The following is a 16,051-nucleotide window of genomic DNA, read 5'->3' as shown; positions in this document are numbered from 1 at the left end:
CAGCCTGCAGCTCAGGAGGGCGGCGTGAACAAGACCAGGAGGGGCGAGAGCTGTGGGAACCACGGAGGAAGGTGTTTCTAGAAGGTTCCCCTGGCCAGCTTTTGAATGATGCCGAGAAGCCAAGTCCTACGAGAGTGCAAGTGATCCCCGGCCACCGCTATGTGAGGGCCGTGGGGCTGGTGTCAGGACCACCGCCGTGGGCGGGTAGGAGTGAGGGTCAGCCGGGTCAGGCTGGGGTCCCACAGGGAGGAGAGGAGGCGCAGGTGGGGCAAGGCTGGAGGGGGAGTGGCGTGGAGAGGGGACAGTGGTTCAAGAAAGGATCTGATGAACATGTTGGGACCTTGCCAGCTGTTTGCAGCACCACCTGCTGACCAGGCGTGGGTGCGTGGAGAGGGGGTCCTCTCCATCCGCTGCCCGGCCGCCTTGCCCACATGTCACTCGCAGTAGCCGTGACTTCCTGTCTTTCCTAATTGCAGATTTACGAAGGTGCCTACCACATCCTCCACAAAGAGCTTCCTGAAGTGACCAACTCCGTCTTCCGTGAGATAAACACGTGGGTCTCTCAAAGGACAGCGGCGGCAGGAACGGGGTCCCCGCCCTGAGTGCCCTGGCCAGCCGTCGGGCCACAGTCGGGGAAGCAGGCAGAGGAAGGGCAGGAGCTGGCTTCTTAGATGTGGCTTGCCAACAAACAAACAAAAATCACAAATTGGAGGAATCCCTAGCGCAATTTACTAAAAAAAAAGAAAAAAGACAGTCTTGTCGCACATCAGGCCGTCCGCCACTGGATCTGCCTTAAGTGGTGGACACTTTATGCAAAAATAGGAGGTCACAGCACTTCCCAGAGAATGTGCTGGAAGGCCTTAGGCCGCAGAGCCCTGCCCCGCCTCTCCCGCTCCGCAGGGTCCCAGGACCCCCGCTGCAATAACTGGAGGGGTCCCCTCCCGCCACCCCGCGCCCCGCCCTCACTGCCTCGGCTGGGGCCCCCTCTGGCCGCCGGGTGCGGGGCGGCATCCACTTCCCCGGCAGACTGGCGCCGCCGCGGCCCAGAACATGCCTGCACTTCCTCAGCACGTGTCCACCCGTGACCCGCGTCAGCTCCTTGTCCGCCGGGAGCCCGGGGTGGGCTGTGGGGCAGGTGGGGCTTGGCCCAGAAGAGGCACCCTCGCCCCTTCCCTCCGCGGGGCACATCAGGGCGGCTGTCCGTCGCTGACTAGTGTTACCTGGGGCTCAGAGGATGGTTGTGTTGGAGATGGAGTGCCTCGTGTGTATAGCGTCTGTTCTGAAGCAGAGCCGGGGGGGGGGGGGGGGGGGCGGGGAACCAGGGGCCTTGAAGGCATGGATGCCCGACAGCCCTATGCAGCCCCGGGGGGCGGGTCTAGGAGCCCCGTGCGGGACAGGCCTGTCCCAGTTCCCGCCTGCCGGGCCGCAGCCGCCCTGGGAGCCTCGGTGCTGGCAGCACAGCTACCTCTGGTGGCCGGAGAAGCTCCCCACGCGGTGGCCCTGCCCACGGCTGCAGGCCTGAGGCCACAGCAGCCCCGCTGCCTTTCTCGGTGCCAAACCCGCAGCCCCCCACCCCTTGGCCCTCAATTGCGCCAGAAGTAAACGGGGTCACCACCCACCTGGGGGGTACTCTGACTTTGAAATGGGACTCGCTGTCAGGTCTTGAGGCCCCACCTGCAGATGTGGCCGTGGTGGGGATGGAGCTGCCGGGGCATGGAACCTTGGGGGAGGTGCGGTCCCGCCACCCCAAGGCTTCCCTGCCTGACGCAGAGGCTGGGGGCAGGACTCCCCACTTCCTTCCCCCTCCAGCGCTGGGAGCTGATGCCCCATGTGTGCCGTGTTCTTCCAGGTCTGCTTCTCAGTCCACCTCCGAGGGCCCCCGAGCTGCTCACCCCAGCGACCGTTAGCTGGCGGGGGCCTTGGTGCGTGTCCTGCTGCCCCTGCCCCTTGGGAGGGAGAGGCGCCCAGCCCCGGGGGACGGCGCCTGGGTCCCCACAGAGCGGCTTCATCGGCACGTCTTATTCCTCTGGCTTCTCTTCGGAGGAGAAAAACATGTAGAAAATGCAGAGAGGTCGGCCCCACCTGCCCAGCTGGGCAGCCGTGAGAAAGTTCCTGCTCTCGGGCTAAGGACCGGCAGGAACTCCACCCACAAACCCCAGGCGCCCAGCTGTCCCGCCTGCAGGTCACAGCCCACCCCCACCTCCCAGAAGCACGCACGCCGTGGCAAGGCCATATCCCAGAGTAAATACCAGGCCCGTGGGTTGACCAGTGAGCTTTCGATGCATGAATTTATTTATCTGAAAGCTCTTACAGAGGCATCTTCAGTCACCTTTACAGATCTGGTTAAAGAATCGCCCATATTTAAAAGAAAAGTTATTTGAAACAAGGACTGTTTCCTCATCTGGGAGGGGACACAGGGTACGTCCACCTGCTGAGTCAGGGGTGCAGGTAGCAGCGTCTGGAGGGCCCCCAGGGGGCACCCCCCGTCCTTGCTGCACCGAGCAAGTCTTGAACTGGGGTCACCCTCCATGTTGGCGGCTCCGTGCCCATACCTGGAGCACCAGCGCCATGCCATCGCCGTGGTGCAGGGGAGCTGGGCTTGGAAAGGAAGCGAGGTCACACACGGCCTGGGCTCTAGGTGACAGGAGGACAGCGGCCACAGAGGGGCCCTGGACATGCAGCCTATCCAAACCACGCCTGGGAGGACGGACATATTACTCGGGACGCTGGGCCCAAGCACGCCTGTGAACTCGGTGCCGCCCTGTAACTCAGAGGCCACGCTGGGCCACACAGAGTGGTTTCAGGCCTGAAAAAATCTCTAGGAAAAGATGCCACCTGCAGCCACTGGAGGTCCCAACCCCGCCAGGGCCCATCCCTTTGCTGGGATGGGGAGTGGTGACCCCAGCTTCCCCTTGGCTCTTGGGGGCTCTGGAAACTCCCTGCAGGGCCCCACCCTCCTGCTTTTTCCTTCACCAACTGCTGGCATCAGCCTGTTAGGATCATAAGCAATTTACTGGTTATTGTCATTGCTGCCGCTCAGCCACCTTCCTACACGTACGCTGTTAGTGGGGACCCGTGTATTAGAGCTCTTAACGCACCAACGTCTGCCACAGCTAACCCTAATAAACACATGTTTTCTGATGGTGTCGTCTGCCTGTCTGTGTGATCTGACTGCAACGTCCCTTGTGGAGAGACCAGCGGCCCTTTGCGAGGCTGCACTGGGGGTCTGGGCCGGTCCCCTGATACACCCCAGTATGCGGACCTGACCGTCCCTCTTGCGGAGCGGACTGCACACCAGCTTTCTCGTACAGGCGCGGCCACCGCTGCCACCAGAGGCCGGGCCGCCCCAGTTCTGGGCTCCACGGCTGACCCTCCTCCACAGTCCCACGTAACTTCTGACAATTTAGAAATAAGTTCTGATCTCCTCCCCCGTGGCTGCACCTCTGCCTCGCCCACCTGAGCGCAGGAGACCCCAGCTCGGGCAGGTGCCTGCACCCCTCCCTCCGTCCCCCCTGCGCCTGACCCAGAAGCAGAGGCTGTCGGCTGCCTGTCTGTCCAGGCAGACCATCTCCCTCTGGCCCCACTGGCCCCAGGGCAGTCACTGTCCCCTCCTGCCAGTGGCCACAGCAGCCTCCTCTGGGTGCCCCATCTCCCGACTTGTGTCCCATTGGTCTTTTCCCACATAGCGACCAGAGCGGGTGTTCAACGAGTCAGGCGGTGGCCCTTCCCACTCCAGCCCTCGTGGTCCCATCTCATGCAGAGGCGGCCACGGCCCTCCCAAGCCTGCAGGCCCTGGGCCCGTGGCCACACGCCAGCCTCTCTGTGGAGCCTTCTCACCACCCTGTGTGGAGCTACCCACTCCCTGGCCCCCGCCACCACTCCTGCAGCACAGCCACTGCCATCTGACTCGACCGCGTTCTGTGGACCCTCGATAGCCCTGTCCCCCCACCGGAGCTGAGCTGCGGGAGCCGGGTCCTCGCGTCAGACCTCTGTGTGGCTTCCAGCGGTCCCTGGTAAATATCTGTCCAGGGAGGGAGGGGGTGGGGGACCAGTGCTCTCTGTGGGCCAGGCTGGAGCCTGGAACTGGGGTTATAGGCGCAGGGCCCACTTCTTGGTGGGCGCCCGTGCCCTCACCCAGGCCACACCTCCAAGGGCCCCCTTGGGTTTAATGTTCTGCTGTTGCTGGCTTGAAATCCTCAGTCTTTCCGGGCATGGTTCTCCTCCCGAGTTCCTGGACCGTCCTCAGGGTCGCTGCTCTGGACGCTTCCTCGGGCAGGTCGCCCAGCTCCACGTCACTTAGTTCTTCTGGGCTTTGTCTTCTCCTTCGTCTGGAACATGTTCCTCTGCCCCCTCGGTGTGTCTGAGTTGCTATTTGTATTTTATGTCTGCTAGTGGCGTTTCTCGACCTTGGAGCGGGGGCCTGTGTAGGAGGCGTCCTGTGCCCCAGCGGCGCCCTCTCCTCTCGTCACCCAAGCTGCATGCTCTGGGGGGCTGCGCGAGCCCTTCTGTGGCAGGGGGCTGAGCGCGTGGGGCGTCTGGTGGGCCTGGTCGGCCCCTGGCCTGGCTGGTCGCCAGGCCTTGCCACGTGTGGATGCCGCTGGCTGCTGGTTAGCGGGGTCTGGTCACGAGGCGGCGGGTTGTGGAGTCCTAGGGGACCCCAGGCTACTGCTGGCTCCCTGGTGGGCAGAGTCGGGGTCCAGGAGACCCTGGGATGCTGCCCACACACTGGCGGGTGAGGCCAGGTCCTGGGGTTAGTGCCGGTCTACTGCCAGGCGGAGCCGGGCCCAGGGTTCCCAGAGCTGGTGTTGGATGGCCAGTGGGGGAGCGGTTCCTGACACAGTTGGGTCTGGGGTCCAGGGTGTCCTGAAGCTTGCGGTGACCTGCCGGTGGGCAGGGCCGGGGCCCAGCTGGTCCCAGGGCGGATCTGGCCTGCTCTGGGCAGGCTGGGTCCACAAGCTGCAGGACTGTGGTTTTCTTTTCTTTTTTTTTTAAATTTAATTTTTATTTTATATTGGAGTATAGTTGATTTATAATGTTGTGTTAGTTTCAGTCAGGTGTACAGCTAAGTGATTCAGTTATACATATATACACTGTTTCTCAGATTCTTTTCCCACATAGGTTATTACAGAATATTGAGTAGAGTTCCCTGTGCTATACAGTAGGTCCTTGTTTATTACCTATTATATATATAGTAGTGTGTATATGTTAATCCCAAACTCTTAATTTATCTCTCCTCTGCCCCCACGTTTCCCCTTTGGTAACCATAAGTTTGTTTTCTAAGTCTGTGTGTCTGTTTTGCAAATAAGTTCATTTGTATCTTTTTTTCCTTTTTTTCTTTTAGATTTCACACATAAGTGATATCATATGGTATTTGTCTTTCTCTGTCTGATTTACGTAGTGTGATCATCTCTGGGTCCTCCATGTAGCTGCAGATGGCATTACTTCATTCTCTTTGATGGCTGAGTAATATTCCATTGTATATCTGTACCACGTCTTCTTTATCCATTCCTCTGTCGATGGACATTTAGGTTGTTTCCATGTCCTGGCTATTGTAAACAGTGCTGCAGTGAACACTGGGGTGCATGTATCCTTTCAAATTATGGTTTTCTCCGGATATATGCCTAAGAGTGGAATTGCTGGCTCATATGGTAGTTCTATTTTTAGTTTTGTAAGGAACCTCCATACCGTTCTCCATAGTGGCTGTATCAATTCACATTCCCACCAACAGTGTAGGAGGGTTCCCTTTTCTCCACACCCTCTCCAGCATTTATTGTTTCTAGATTTTTTGATGATGGCCATTCTGACGGGTGTGAAGTGATACCTCATTGTGGTTCTGATTTGCATTTCTCTATTAGTGATGTTGAGCATCTTTTCATGTGCCTCTTGGCCATCTGTATGTCTTCTCTGGAGAAATATCTATCTAGATCATTTGCCCATTTTTTGATGGGGTTTGGTTTTTTGATATTGAACTGCATGAGCTGATATGTTTTGGAGATTAATCCCTTGTCGGTTGCTTTGTTTGCCAGTATTTTCTCACATTCTGTGGGTTGTCTTTATTCTTTATGGTTTCCTTTGCTGTGCAAAAGCTTTTAAGTTTATTTAGGTCCCCTTTGTTTACTTTGGTTTTTATTTCTGTTACTCTAGGAGGTGGATTGCAAGAGACCTTGCTGCGATTTGTGTCATAGAGTGTTCTGCCTGTGTTTTCCTGTGAGAGTTCCACAGTATCCAGCCTTACATTTAGGTCTTTAATCCATTTCGAGTTTATTTTGTGTATGGTGTTAGAGGATGTTCTAAAGTAAGTCCCCTACATAGGAATGAGTTCTGTTCCTAGAGCACATTCGTAAGTCGTTTGTTTATAAGTCCAACAAAGTTAGCCTAGGTACCCAGCTAACACAATGGGCTGTGTAGTACTGTACTGTAATAGGTTTATAAGGCTTTTCACACAAATAATACATAAACACAAAAAATAAAACTTTTTCTTTTTTTTTTTTTTTTTTTTTTTTTGCAGTCTGCGGGCCTCTCACTGTTGTGGCCTCTCCCGTTGCGGAGCACAGGCTCCGGACGCGCAGGCTCAGTGGCCATGGCTCACGGGCCCAGCCACTCCGCGGCATGTGGGATCTTCCCGGACCAGGGCACGAACCCGTGTCCCCTGCATCGGCAGGCGGACTCTCAACCACTGCACCACCAGGGAAGCCCAAAACATTTTTAATCTTACAGTACAGTACCTTGAAAAGTACAGTAGTGCAACAGCTGGGATACAAGGGCTGGCATCAAGTGAACAGGCAAGAAGAGTTACTGACTGAGGAGGGAGAGGAGGTGGGAGACGGTAGAGCTGAAGCATCGTCAGCAATAGGAGACGGAGGGCGAGCTGCAGTTTCACTCACGCCTGACGTTAGTGGAACACATATTTCGTTCGCAACTTGAAGGTTTGTATGTAGGGGACTTACGGTAATTTCATTGTTTTACATATAGTTGCCCAGTTTTAGGGCTGTGGTTTTCTTGGTCTGGTGTCTGCCCCCTGCTGGGCAAGGCTGGTCTAGCGGCCTGAGCAGGCTCCCTGGAGGGTAGGGCAGGTGCCTGCCCACTGGTGGGTGGAGCTGCGCCGTCTGGTGGGCAGGGCCGTGTCCCAGGGGGCTGTGAGCTCAGCAGGTCCCAAGGCAGCCTGTCAGCTGACGGGTGGGGCTCTGTCCCCCAGGGGGCTGTTTGACCCAAGGCTCCCAGCACTGGGCCCACAGGCTGTTGGGTGGTGCTTGGTCTTGGCGCTCACAGGCCAAGATGTCAGCCCAGCAGCACAGCAGCTGTGTTCACGGGCCGAATGTCCCCCAGTGTATCTGCCACCGGCGTCTGCGTCCCCAGGGTGAGCCTCAACCGCCCCCCACCTCTGCAGGAGACCCTCCAAGAACAGCAGGTAGGTCTGGCCCAGGCTCCCATCAAATTACTGCTTCTGCCCTGGGTTCTGGTGCGTGTGAGGTTTTGTGCGGCCCTTGAGGACTGGGGTCTCTGCTCCCTCGTCCTGTGGGGCCCCTGCAGTCAAGGCCCGCTGTCTTCACAGCCAGATGCTCTGGGGGCTCCCGGTGCCGGACCCCCGGGCTGGGAAGCCCGACGTGGGGCTCAGAGCTCTCACTCCTCGGGGGGAACCTCTGCAGGGTCATCATTCTCCAGTGTGTGGGTCGCCCACCTGGGCTAAGGGACTCCTACTGTCTCGTCGTCGTTCCTTCTCTACGTCTTTAGCTACAGAAGATATTTTCTGGCAGGGTTTGGTCTTTTCCGTGGATGGTGGTTCTGCAGGTGGTTGTGATGTTGGTGTGCTCGTGAGAGGAGGTGAGCTGCTCTCCTGAGATGACTTGTGATGAAATTTTCAATCATTTTGGAATAGGTCCCACGGGGTGGCCAGAGCTGGCCGTGCCCTGTGCAGAGGCCCCCTGGGTGGCATGTAGACCTGAAGGACGGCCCCCTCCCGAGGCCTGCACTCCTCCTACAGCCCAAGCCTCAAAGGGTTGACTGTGGGCAGTGTCCTCTCTGGGCTGTTCCTGCCTCCTGGGAGCACCCATGGAGCACAGACTCCTGCTGAGGGCCATCACGTGGCAGGTGCCCCATGGTCTTGGGGCTGCCCCCAGATCCAGGACGGGGTGACACAGCTTGCCTCATCTTGGTGGGGCAGGAAGAGGGACGATGGAGCGCCAGGCTGGCCCAGCGGGGGAGAGCACGAGGTGAGCATGAGAGGGGCGTCTCCGAGGGGCTCGGGGTAGATGGGAAGGGAGCACAGGTTGGTCCCAGGACTGGGACTCAGGGACGGAGATCTCCAGCAGCAGCAGCACCCCGCCCGGGACGGTGCGTGGGGGGAGCCACCCGCCCTGACCGGAGGTGTCTGGAGCCTGGGGTAGAGGACACGGCGGTGGCCAGGTGGGGGCTGGGTGGGAGCAGCAGCTGCTGTCCCACTCACGGCCCTGAGTGTGTGGCTTCCAGCCCGTGGACCAAGGAGGCTGCTCCTGCCACAGCATCCTCATCCCAGCCCACTGGGAGGGAGGAAAGGAGAGGGGCAGGGTGAGCTTTGCAAGGACGAAACCAGAGACCCCATCTGCCGTTTCTGCTCACATCTAGGACCTGGTGGCGTGGCCACGGCTCAAGGCAGGGAAGCTGGGAAATGAGCCAGGTGCCCACAGCAAAGGGCGGGCACAGAGCTCAGAGAGACAGCAGGCTGTGCCCAGGAACCAGGCATGCACCCCAGGCTTTCCAGGAGGGGAGACCTGGGCTCAGCATCCACCTGGCAGATGCCAACACGGCAGGTGAGAGTGAGCTGGAGGTGAGGCAGGGCCCCAACTGGGGCCGAGCTGGCAGGAGGCGGCTACCGTGGAGGCTGGGTGACAACTACCTCGAGGGCCGAGGAATCAGGAGAACACGGGTGTCCATCTCCACGACTCCATGGGTAAGAAGGGGCTACACCGTGTGCCCACAATTGCTCGGGTTCTATCTTCCAGGAAAGGTTCAGTGGGCTGAGCCCCACCCCTGCTGGTGCCTCCTCAGGACCCCGTCTCACTCCAGGTTTGGTGGTTGGTAGTACTGCTCCCACTTAGACCGATAAGGATGCTGGGGCTCTCATGTGCTCTAGCCCAGGTCCCCGGCCCACGTGCAAGACAGCCGCTGCCTCCCCGAGGTGCAGGTGGTGACCACCCAGGTGCAGGGTGCTGATGGGACTCCGAGAACTAAGCCACTGGCAGGGGGTGGGGGGCTGGAGTGCCTGAGGGCAGCTTCCTGGCTCCAGGGCCCCTCCCTGCAGAAGTCCCTGCCTGAGGCTGTGCTTCAGACTTTTACCAAAGTGAGAATTTTTATGCTAGTAGAGTGCTCCAGGAATGAAGGCTGCCCCTCGCCCTGGCAAGAGCACTCCTAACTTTGTGACGGCACCCTCACTCCTCCTCACTCTGCCGCGTTGAGGCGGACACTGAAAGCTATGTAGGAGTTTTCCAGGTAGAGGAGCAAACATATGCATGCCTTTTTTTTTTTTTTTGGCAGGTGGGAAGATTATTATAGGATGGGTTAAAAAAATGTGTATCATCTTTGGGTAAGGGCCAGGACTAGGGCGAGGCAAGTGAGGCACTCCCCTCAGGCACACAGGGTGCACCAAAAATCGTAGTCATTAAAAATATGCAATATTTTAATGTAATACTTTACTTTTAAATCAAAATTAATGATAAACTAAATACTGACATTTCAAAACAGGATCCCAGGACTCGGCACAGCACGGTTGGCCGGCTTGTGGCCGCTGCCCCGCCGGCAGGCCCTCTTCGCCCTTACACTCCACTTTACGTACAAGCCGTTTTTCTTTTCTGTTTTTGCTTACTCTGTTAACGGTTGATCTGTTTTTCCCAGTGGGATCTTGTGATGGAATAGAATGCATACAATATTTCCTAGTAAAATGTATGGAAATTTTTGATTCAACAGCGTTCACTTCGAGGAGGCCCTGGGCTGAGGGTAAAACAGTGGCTTCCATCCTCAGCACCCCCTGGACTGATACGCACCACAGCCAGTGGCTGAGGCGGGTGCAGGGAGCCAGGCCAGGTCCGTTTAGCTGGGGCCCTGCGCCCCAAGATGCAGGCTGGGCTGAGGCCCCACGGCGAGCCGTATGAGCAGCTGCTCAGTAAGCGAGCTCGGAAGCGCCCCGCCTTAGCTCACCTGAGGGCAAACACCTCTGGCCCCGCGAAACCCCCCAGGGCCAAGGGGAAACCCTGTCCCCAAGGGGAGTCTGGTCATCAGAGGGGCTGCCTACTCAGACCCACAGATGCGGGGCCCTGACCCGAGCTCCCCTGACCCTGTCCCTGGTACACAGGCTCCCACGGTGAATTCAAGCTTTATTGCCGCCTCCGCCCAGGAAAGCATGCGAGGAGGGGCCAGGAGCAGGTGGGACGGGGGAGGGAGGCCCTAAGAAACGGCCCCCCAGGTTTCCCTGAGTGGTGCCCAGCCCCAGGGCCTTGGGGCTGGTTTGTGCTGCAGGAGAGGCCTCATCCCAAGGTGCCCCTCCCCGGGGTCCCCAGGCACAAAGAGGAGGGGAGCCCCGCCGAGCGCCTGCCGGCGCGGTGACGCCCTGAGCTCACAGACCACACGGAGCGCAGCCCTCAGCAGTCCAGGCCGACGGACGCCAGCAGGTCCTCCAGCGCCCGCAGCTGCCGCTCTGCCTGCTCCATGGCGCTGCACGTCTGCGCGGCGCTGCCCAAGTGGAAGCGGATGTCGTCCACCAGCGGGATGGAGTCCGTCTCCTGCCGGGCCGTCACGGCCGCGGCCTCCTCCTTCACCGCCTCCACGAAGTCCTCCCGCTCCAGCAGCTGCGGACAGGCCAGCTCAGGGCACGCCCGCCGCCCACCCTCAGCCACCCCGGGCCCACGCTCACCTTCTCGATGACCTTGGCCATGTACTTCGTGCACTGGTCCTCCAGGCGTGCCAGGCCAAACAGCTTGGCCACGCGCCACACGCCCACCACGCTGTCCTCGTCCAGCAGCTGGGCCAGGCCACGGCCACACAGCTGCTTCAGGCCTGGCAACAGGTACATGTCGGCCACACTCAGCACGTCGTAGGCCAACTCGGGAGGCAGCTGCGAAGAGAACGGAGGTGAGGAAGGGCACCCGAGACTTAAGAATGGGGTCCACGGGCCGAGCCAGGGGCTCACGTTGCAGGCCAGCTCTGCCCCGAGCCCCGCAGCCAGAGCCCGTGTTCCCCACCTGCTGTGGCAGGCACGGCCTCCAGAGGACGAGGGAAGCTGGGTGCAACTTTCACCCAGTGCACGCGGGGGCACCTGCTTGGCCGTCACCCCGTTCTCTGGGAGCAGCTGTGACAGGGATCCTACAGCCCACTGACCCCTTCTGGGAGGAAGTGTGCTAACCCTGCCCTGGGCACTCACCGCAGAGAAACAAGAAACAAACCACCTTCCTCGGTCACCATATTACTAACTAACTAACTACAGTGACCAGCACACACGCGCACAAGCAGGCAGCGCACACCTGCCGCCTCCTCACCTGGGGCAGCTGCCTCGGGGCAGCCTAAGTAAGGGCCCTGTGGTGACCCCAACGCATCCCCACTGTTGCAGGAATTCAGGGTGACTGTCCCCGCCCACCCCGTGGCTGGAAAACTTGGGGACCTCAGGTGGCTACACTGTCTCCAAGTGCCAGGTGCTCATGCCATGAGTCTTGTCACTCATTCTTGCCCTGGAACCAGGGCCCCTCCACCTGATACAAAAGTTCACCCAGGACCCACACCCCAGCCTCATGGAGAACAGGCCTCTCAGAGCCAGTCCAGACCTGGGCGCTCCCTCTAAGCCCCGTGGTGACGTGGCCTGTGTGGCTCCCCCAAGCCCTGCCCAGCGCGCACACCTCGGTGTGGTCGCTGTAGACGTAGTACAGCACATGGGTGAAGACGGCGGGCGAGACGTCGTGCAGGGTGACGGCCAGGAGGCCGCCTGATGCCTCCAGCTCCTCGTTCTCGCGGAAGTGGTCATCCAGCAGGGCCCGGAAGTAATCGCTGCGGCCACAGAAGAAGGCCTGTGGGAGGCGGGGCTCAGGATGGGCCAAGACTTGTGCCTGGAGGAGCTGGCCCGGGGTCCGGAGGGAAAAAACTTCGTACCTTGTGACAGAGGAAGCTGTAACCGTCCACTCGGAAGCAGACATCAGGACAGCTGCTGAAGCCGTCGCAAGGGAAGGGCAGCTCGCCAAGATCACCCTGGTGGGGGACAGCAGAGCAGGTGCCACCAGAGCAGGCAGGAGACGGGAGAGCAGCCGGCCCCGGCCAAGAGCCCGTTCTAGCTCATCCTGGAGGACGACCGCTGCCCCGCGTTGACTTAGATACAAGACAACTAAAGCAAGCAGGCCAGCTCAGAAAAGGGAAGCAACTGGGCTCTAGGTTTAAACCGCATCCCCATCCCCAGACACGCCCGCTACCCACAAGCCCAGCCCAGGCGGGTGCGCTTACCCGGAGCTCGGGGGGCAGGGCACAGTCGGCCAGCAGGGCCAGGTCCTCCCGCAACCGGGGGTCTGCCTGGGGGGACTCAATGGTCAGCACCTTCACACACGTGCCTGGCTTGGAAGCCACTGTGGAGGGGAGAACGCAGCTTCAGGGAGCCGGGCGGCCCGCCAGCTGCTGCCTGAGGCCCCGGGCCCCAAGTCCTGGACACGCACACTCACACTGGGCCTCCAGGTCGCCGAGCAGGTCCCACAGCTGGCACTGCTTGGCCAGACGCTCACAGTCGCCGACGTGCTCCACACCGACGTCCAGGCAGCCTGGGTATGGGTGCAGGGCTGGGGGGAGGCTCAGAGCCTGAGGGGGCCCTCGGCTGCCCCACGGCCGTGCCTGGGCCCACCACCCGAGTTCTACAGGACCCGGGACAGACGAGAAGGGCTCCTCTGTGGGCGGGAAAAGCCAGCCCAGGAGGCAGCTGGAACCACCCTGCACCCCAGGGGATGAGCCCCAGGAGAGAAAAAGTGGTGCCAAAGCCACGTCTGGGTGTGCTGCAGCCCTTCCCTACCCAGACCCAGGGCTCACCTGTGTACAGGTACTGCAGGAGGGCCCCAAAGGCCACGGGGTTGATCTGCAGGCAGAGACCGCAGGGAGACAAGGTCAGAGACAGCCGCTCAACACAAATTCCCTGCTCACCCTCTGCCCTCCCCATCCCCGGGAGGGACGCACCAGAGGGTGCCTGAGGACCACGACACTCTTGCCCTTCCATTTGGTGTCGAGCATGTGTGCGAAGTAGGTGCTGCGAGCACCCAGGATGCAGCGATGTGCCCGGAAGGACTTGCCGTGCACTAAGAAGACCACGTCGCTGTGGATGCCCTGCTCCAGGAGGCTGGGGGCAGTGGAGGGGGTGCTCAGCAGTGCCGCCCCCCATGTCCCCCCACTGCCCCCCCTCGGCCCCACACCGGCCACGCCCACCGCAGAGCCTCTGTGCAGGGTGTCTCGCGCTCAGTCTCACCGCAGCAGGCAGCTGTAGTAGAAGTCCCGCCGCCGGTAGGAGGCCGTCACCTGCTTGTAGTCACGCAGGGCCCGGCGGATGGCCTCGCTCTGGGCCCCGTAGAGACAGCGCTCCCCATCGAAGGTGTTGGCCTCGCAGCGGGCTCCTGGGGACGGCAGGGCTGCCCAATCTGCAGGGCCGTGGGGCTGCCCGCCACAGCTGGGGAGGGGCCTGGGGGAGAGGCGCAACTCCCCCTCCCTACCCCACCTACAGGGCCCGAGTCGCCCTGGGCCTGCTCGTGCCCCAGCATCCTCCCCGCCGGGGCCCAGGCACACGCCACACGCCACACACCACACAAAACAGACGGCTTGGAGGCCGGCCCTAATCTGTGCACTGGCGGTCTGGGGACACACCCTAGGCAGAAGAGTCCCCGTCCTCACCTAACTGAGGTTCCTGGGGCAGAAAGACATACACAGGTTAGCAAATGACGTCAGGTGCTCTGAAAAAAAAGCTAAGCAAGATGAAGGGTGACAGTGGTGGCAGCTGCCACAGGAGAGGCTGCGGAAGGTCACTGTGGCAGAGACAAGGTGCAGAGACCTGAAATGAGTGAGAGCCATGCCAAGACCTGGGAAAGGCCTTCTGAGCAAAGAGAACAGCAAGTGCAAAGGCCCTGAGGGGCACGTGGGGAGGCAGCAGAGGGCTGGTGGGGCGGGAGGGGGAGCCCGTCACGGAGCAGCTCAGGGCAGGCCAGGTTCTCTAGCTCATGGGAAACACAGCGGGGAAGCCACTCAGGCCAGGAAGCAGGTCACACTGGCCGTGGGGCATGCCCACTGTGGCAAGGACAACACACGGTAGAGGACAGGGAGGGGCAGCCGCAGGGAGACGCTGACCCGGGGCTGCGGAGCTGAGGGGAGAACCGGCTCTGAGGGCAGAGCTAAGGGCATTGCTGACGGGGTGCGGGACTGAGAGGGGATGCCAGGGCCCCTGGGCACAGCCCGCGTCCACCACCCCACCCAGCCCTGCCCTGCGCACTCACCGTTGGCTAGCAGGTAGAGCACCAGCTCTTCGTGTCCACAGAGGCAGGCATAGTACCTGAGGGGGAGATGGGCGGGGCAGGGGGGCTGTCAGGCCTGCAGGCCCCGCCCACCCTACCCACCCCCCTGCCCCCCCCCCCCCGGCACTCACAAGGGGGTGCTGTCCCACTTGTCCCGCACATTCACCTCCACGTCTCGCTGCTCCAGCAGGTACCTGGGCAGGGGAGGTCAGAGCCTAGGTCAGGATGGGTTTGGGGTCTGGAGAAGAGACCTGCGGAAGGGGAAGGAGGAAAGCCTCCCCAGGTGAGGGCAGAGACCAGAGCAGGACAGGCGTTTAAGGCAAAGGAGCCACGAAGAGTGGATGTGGGAGCCCCTGGGCGTCGGAGGCCCCAGAGCTGAAGAGGCTGAGCATCTGGGCTGAAGGCTTAAGAGAGGGAGGGAGGGGGGAGGGAGGGAGGGAAGGAAGAAGGGAGGGAGGGAGGGAAGGAGGAGGAGGGGGTGGGGCCCTGCCTCCACCCGAACCCTCGGGCTGCATGGGGTGGCAGGTTAGCCTTCCCAGGGCAGAGGGACTGGAGGTGGACAGGACGACCAGGAGACTTGCAGGCGTCCTGGCAGCGTGGAAACGAAAAATGGACAGATTATATAGAAGGCGGAAGTCAGGAAACAAAGCAGAGGAGACGGGTGAGGGGAGACCACCAAGAATGGTGATGGACAGGAACCCACTTCGAGGAGACGCCCAGGTTGGATCTCAGAGTGCACCACACTTTGGGGGCTACCAACCAACTCCCAGGTGTCACCCGACCCTGGGGAGGACCCCGGAGAAGCTGCGGGGCTCAGGAAGTCCCCGACTGGCCCAGGGGAGGGCGCCAGGGGAGGTCGGGACCAGAGATGGGGGAAGGAAAACAGGTGCCTCATATCCCACATCAGCAGCCCGCTCCCCTCCCCGTGCGGCCCGCGGAGACGGCGATTGCAGCACCCGGGCTGCGTCAACCGCAATTAGGAGTTCCCAAACTTCTGAGAACCAGAGTCTGGTTCCGGGCCACAGGCGTTCCCAGCGCGGGGTCCGCAGCTCATCAGAGGAGCCGCGTAGGGGGCGTCCCAGGCCTGCCCCCAGCGTCTGACCTCCGGGCCCTTCTCTTCTCTCTGCCCCTCTCCGCCTCCTCCGGGCGTCCGCGTGGCAGTCCTCCCCTCCGGGACTCCCGGAAAGAGTCACGCCAGCACCCGACCCCCGCGCCCCCGCTCAGAGAGCTGCCTGGACCGGGGCGGTCCTGCTTCGGCGCCCGGGCCGCCCCCCACCCCCACCCCGGCCAGGCGCTCCGCGGGCGGCCCACTCACACCCTCCTCGGGGCCACGGCTCCTCACCGCACTCGGCCCACGTCCCCCTTCCTGCAGCTGGAGAACAGGTCGCAGGTATCCATGGCGCGGACGTCCCCGACCCCGGCCTGGCGACCCCAGGGCAGCGGCGAAGCCCCGCCGGATATAAACACGCCGCGCCGCGCCCCGCCCGCTCCGCAGCGGCGCCTGGCGCCCGGAGGACCGACCCGGGATGTGCCCGCCCCGCCCCTTAGTCCACCGCCCCCGCTTA

The 16,051-nt window shown here is 61.1% G+C and overlaps 2 protein-coding genes across 8 annotated transcripts in view; one reads left to right on the top strand and one right to left on the bottom strand.

Annotated features, from left to right (window-relative positions):
* The window catches only part of MGLL (monoglyceride lipase), a 107,982-nt gene extending 104,841 nt beyond the window's left edge, over positions 1–3,141 (top strand). For all 3 annotated transcript variants that reach the window (XM_082847764.1, XM_082847763.1, XM_082847765.1), the window contains one exon: positions 477–3,141. In XM_082847764.1, coding sequence (XP_082703890.1) covers positions 477–602 — 126 coding nt within the window. In that variant the 3' untranslated portion in view covers positions 603–3,141. The remainder of the gene's footprint in view (positions 1–476) is intronic.
* A 7,079-nt stretch (positions 3,142–10,220) lies between these two features.
* Positions 10,221–15,935, bottom strand: ABTB1 (ankyrin repeat and BTB domain containing 1). 5 transcript variants are annotated; one of them, XM_082847317.1, is made up of 12 exons: positions 15,829–15,935; positions 14,618–14,680; positions 14,469–14,524; positions 13,454–13,598; positions 13,168–13,327; positions 13,024–13,069; positions 12,660–12,761; positions 12,454–12,572; positions 12,109–12,204; positions 11,859–12,026; positions 10,883–11,083; positions 10,221–10,817 (listed from the first exon to the last, which is right to left on the bottom strand). In XM_082847317.1, the coding sequence occupies exons 1-12, from the start codon at positions 15,882–15,884 to the stop codon at positions 10,611–10,613; spliced, it is 1,419 nt and encodes a 472-aa protein (XP_082703443.1). In that variant the 5' UTR covers positions 15,885–15,935; the 3' UTR covers positions 10,221–10,610. The 5 variants fall into 5 exon arrangements, with proteins under 5 accessions (XP_082703443.1, XP_082703444.1, XP_082703445.1 ...); XM_082847318.1 differs by having other exon boundaries at positions 12,666–12,761; XM_082847319.1 differs by lacking the exon at positions 12,660–12,761.
* Positions 15,936–16,051: the final 116 nt, after the last annotated feature.

This window comes from Leucopleurus acutus (assembly GCF_964270905.1).
Source record: "Leucopleurus acutus genome assembly, chromosome: 10".
NCBI classification, from domain to species: Eukaryota; Metazoa; Chordata; class Mammalia; order Artiodactyla; family Delphinidae; genus Leucopleurus; species Leucopleurus acutus.
This window is presented reverse-complemented; position numbering and strand designations above follow the sequence as displayed.

Coding starts and splice junctions, on each gene's coding strand:
- ABTB1 (XM_082847317.1), bottom strand. CDS start 15,884: ATGGATACCTGCGACCTGTTCTCCAGCTGCAGGAAGGGGGACGTGGGC. Junction 12,205..12,453: donor CCCTGCCCCCCGAGCTCCGG/GTAAGCGCACCC, acceptor GTCCCCCACCAG/GGTGATCTTGGCGAGCTGCC. Junction 10,818..10,882: donor TGGCCAAGGTCATCGAGAAG/GTGAGCGTGGGC, acceptor GCCTGTCCGCAG/CTGCTGGAGCGGGAGGACTT.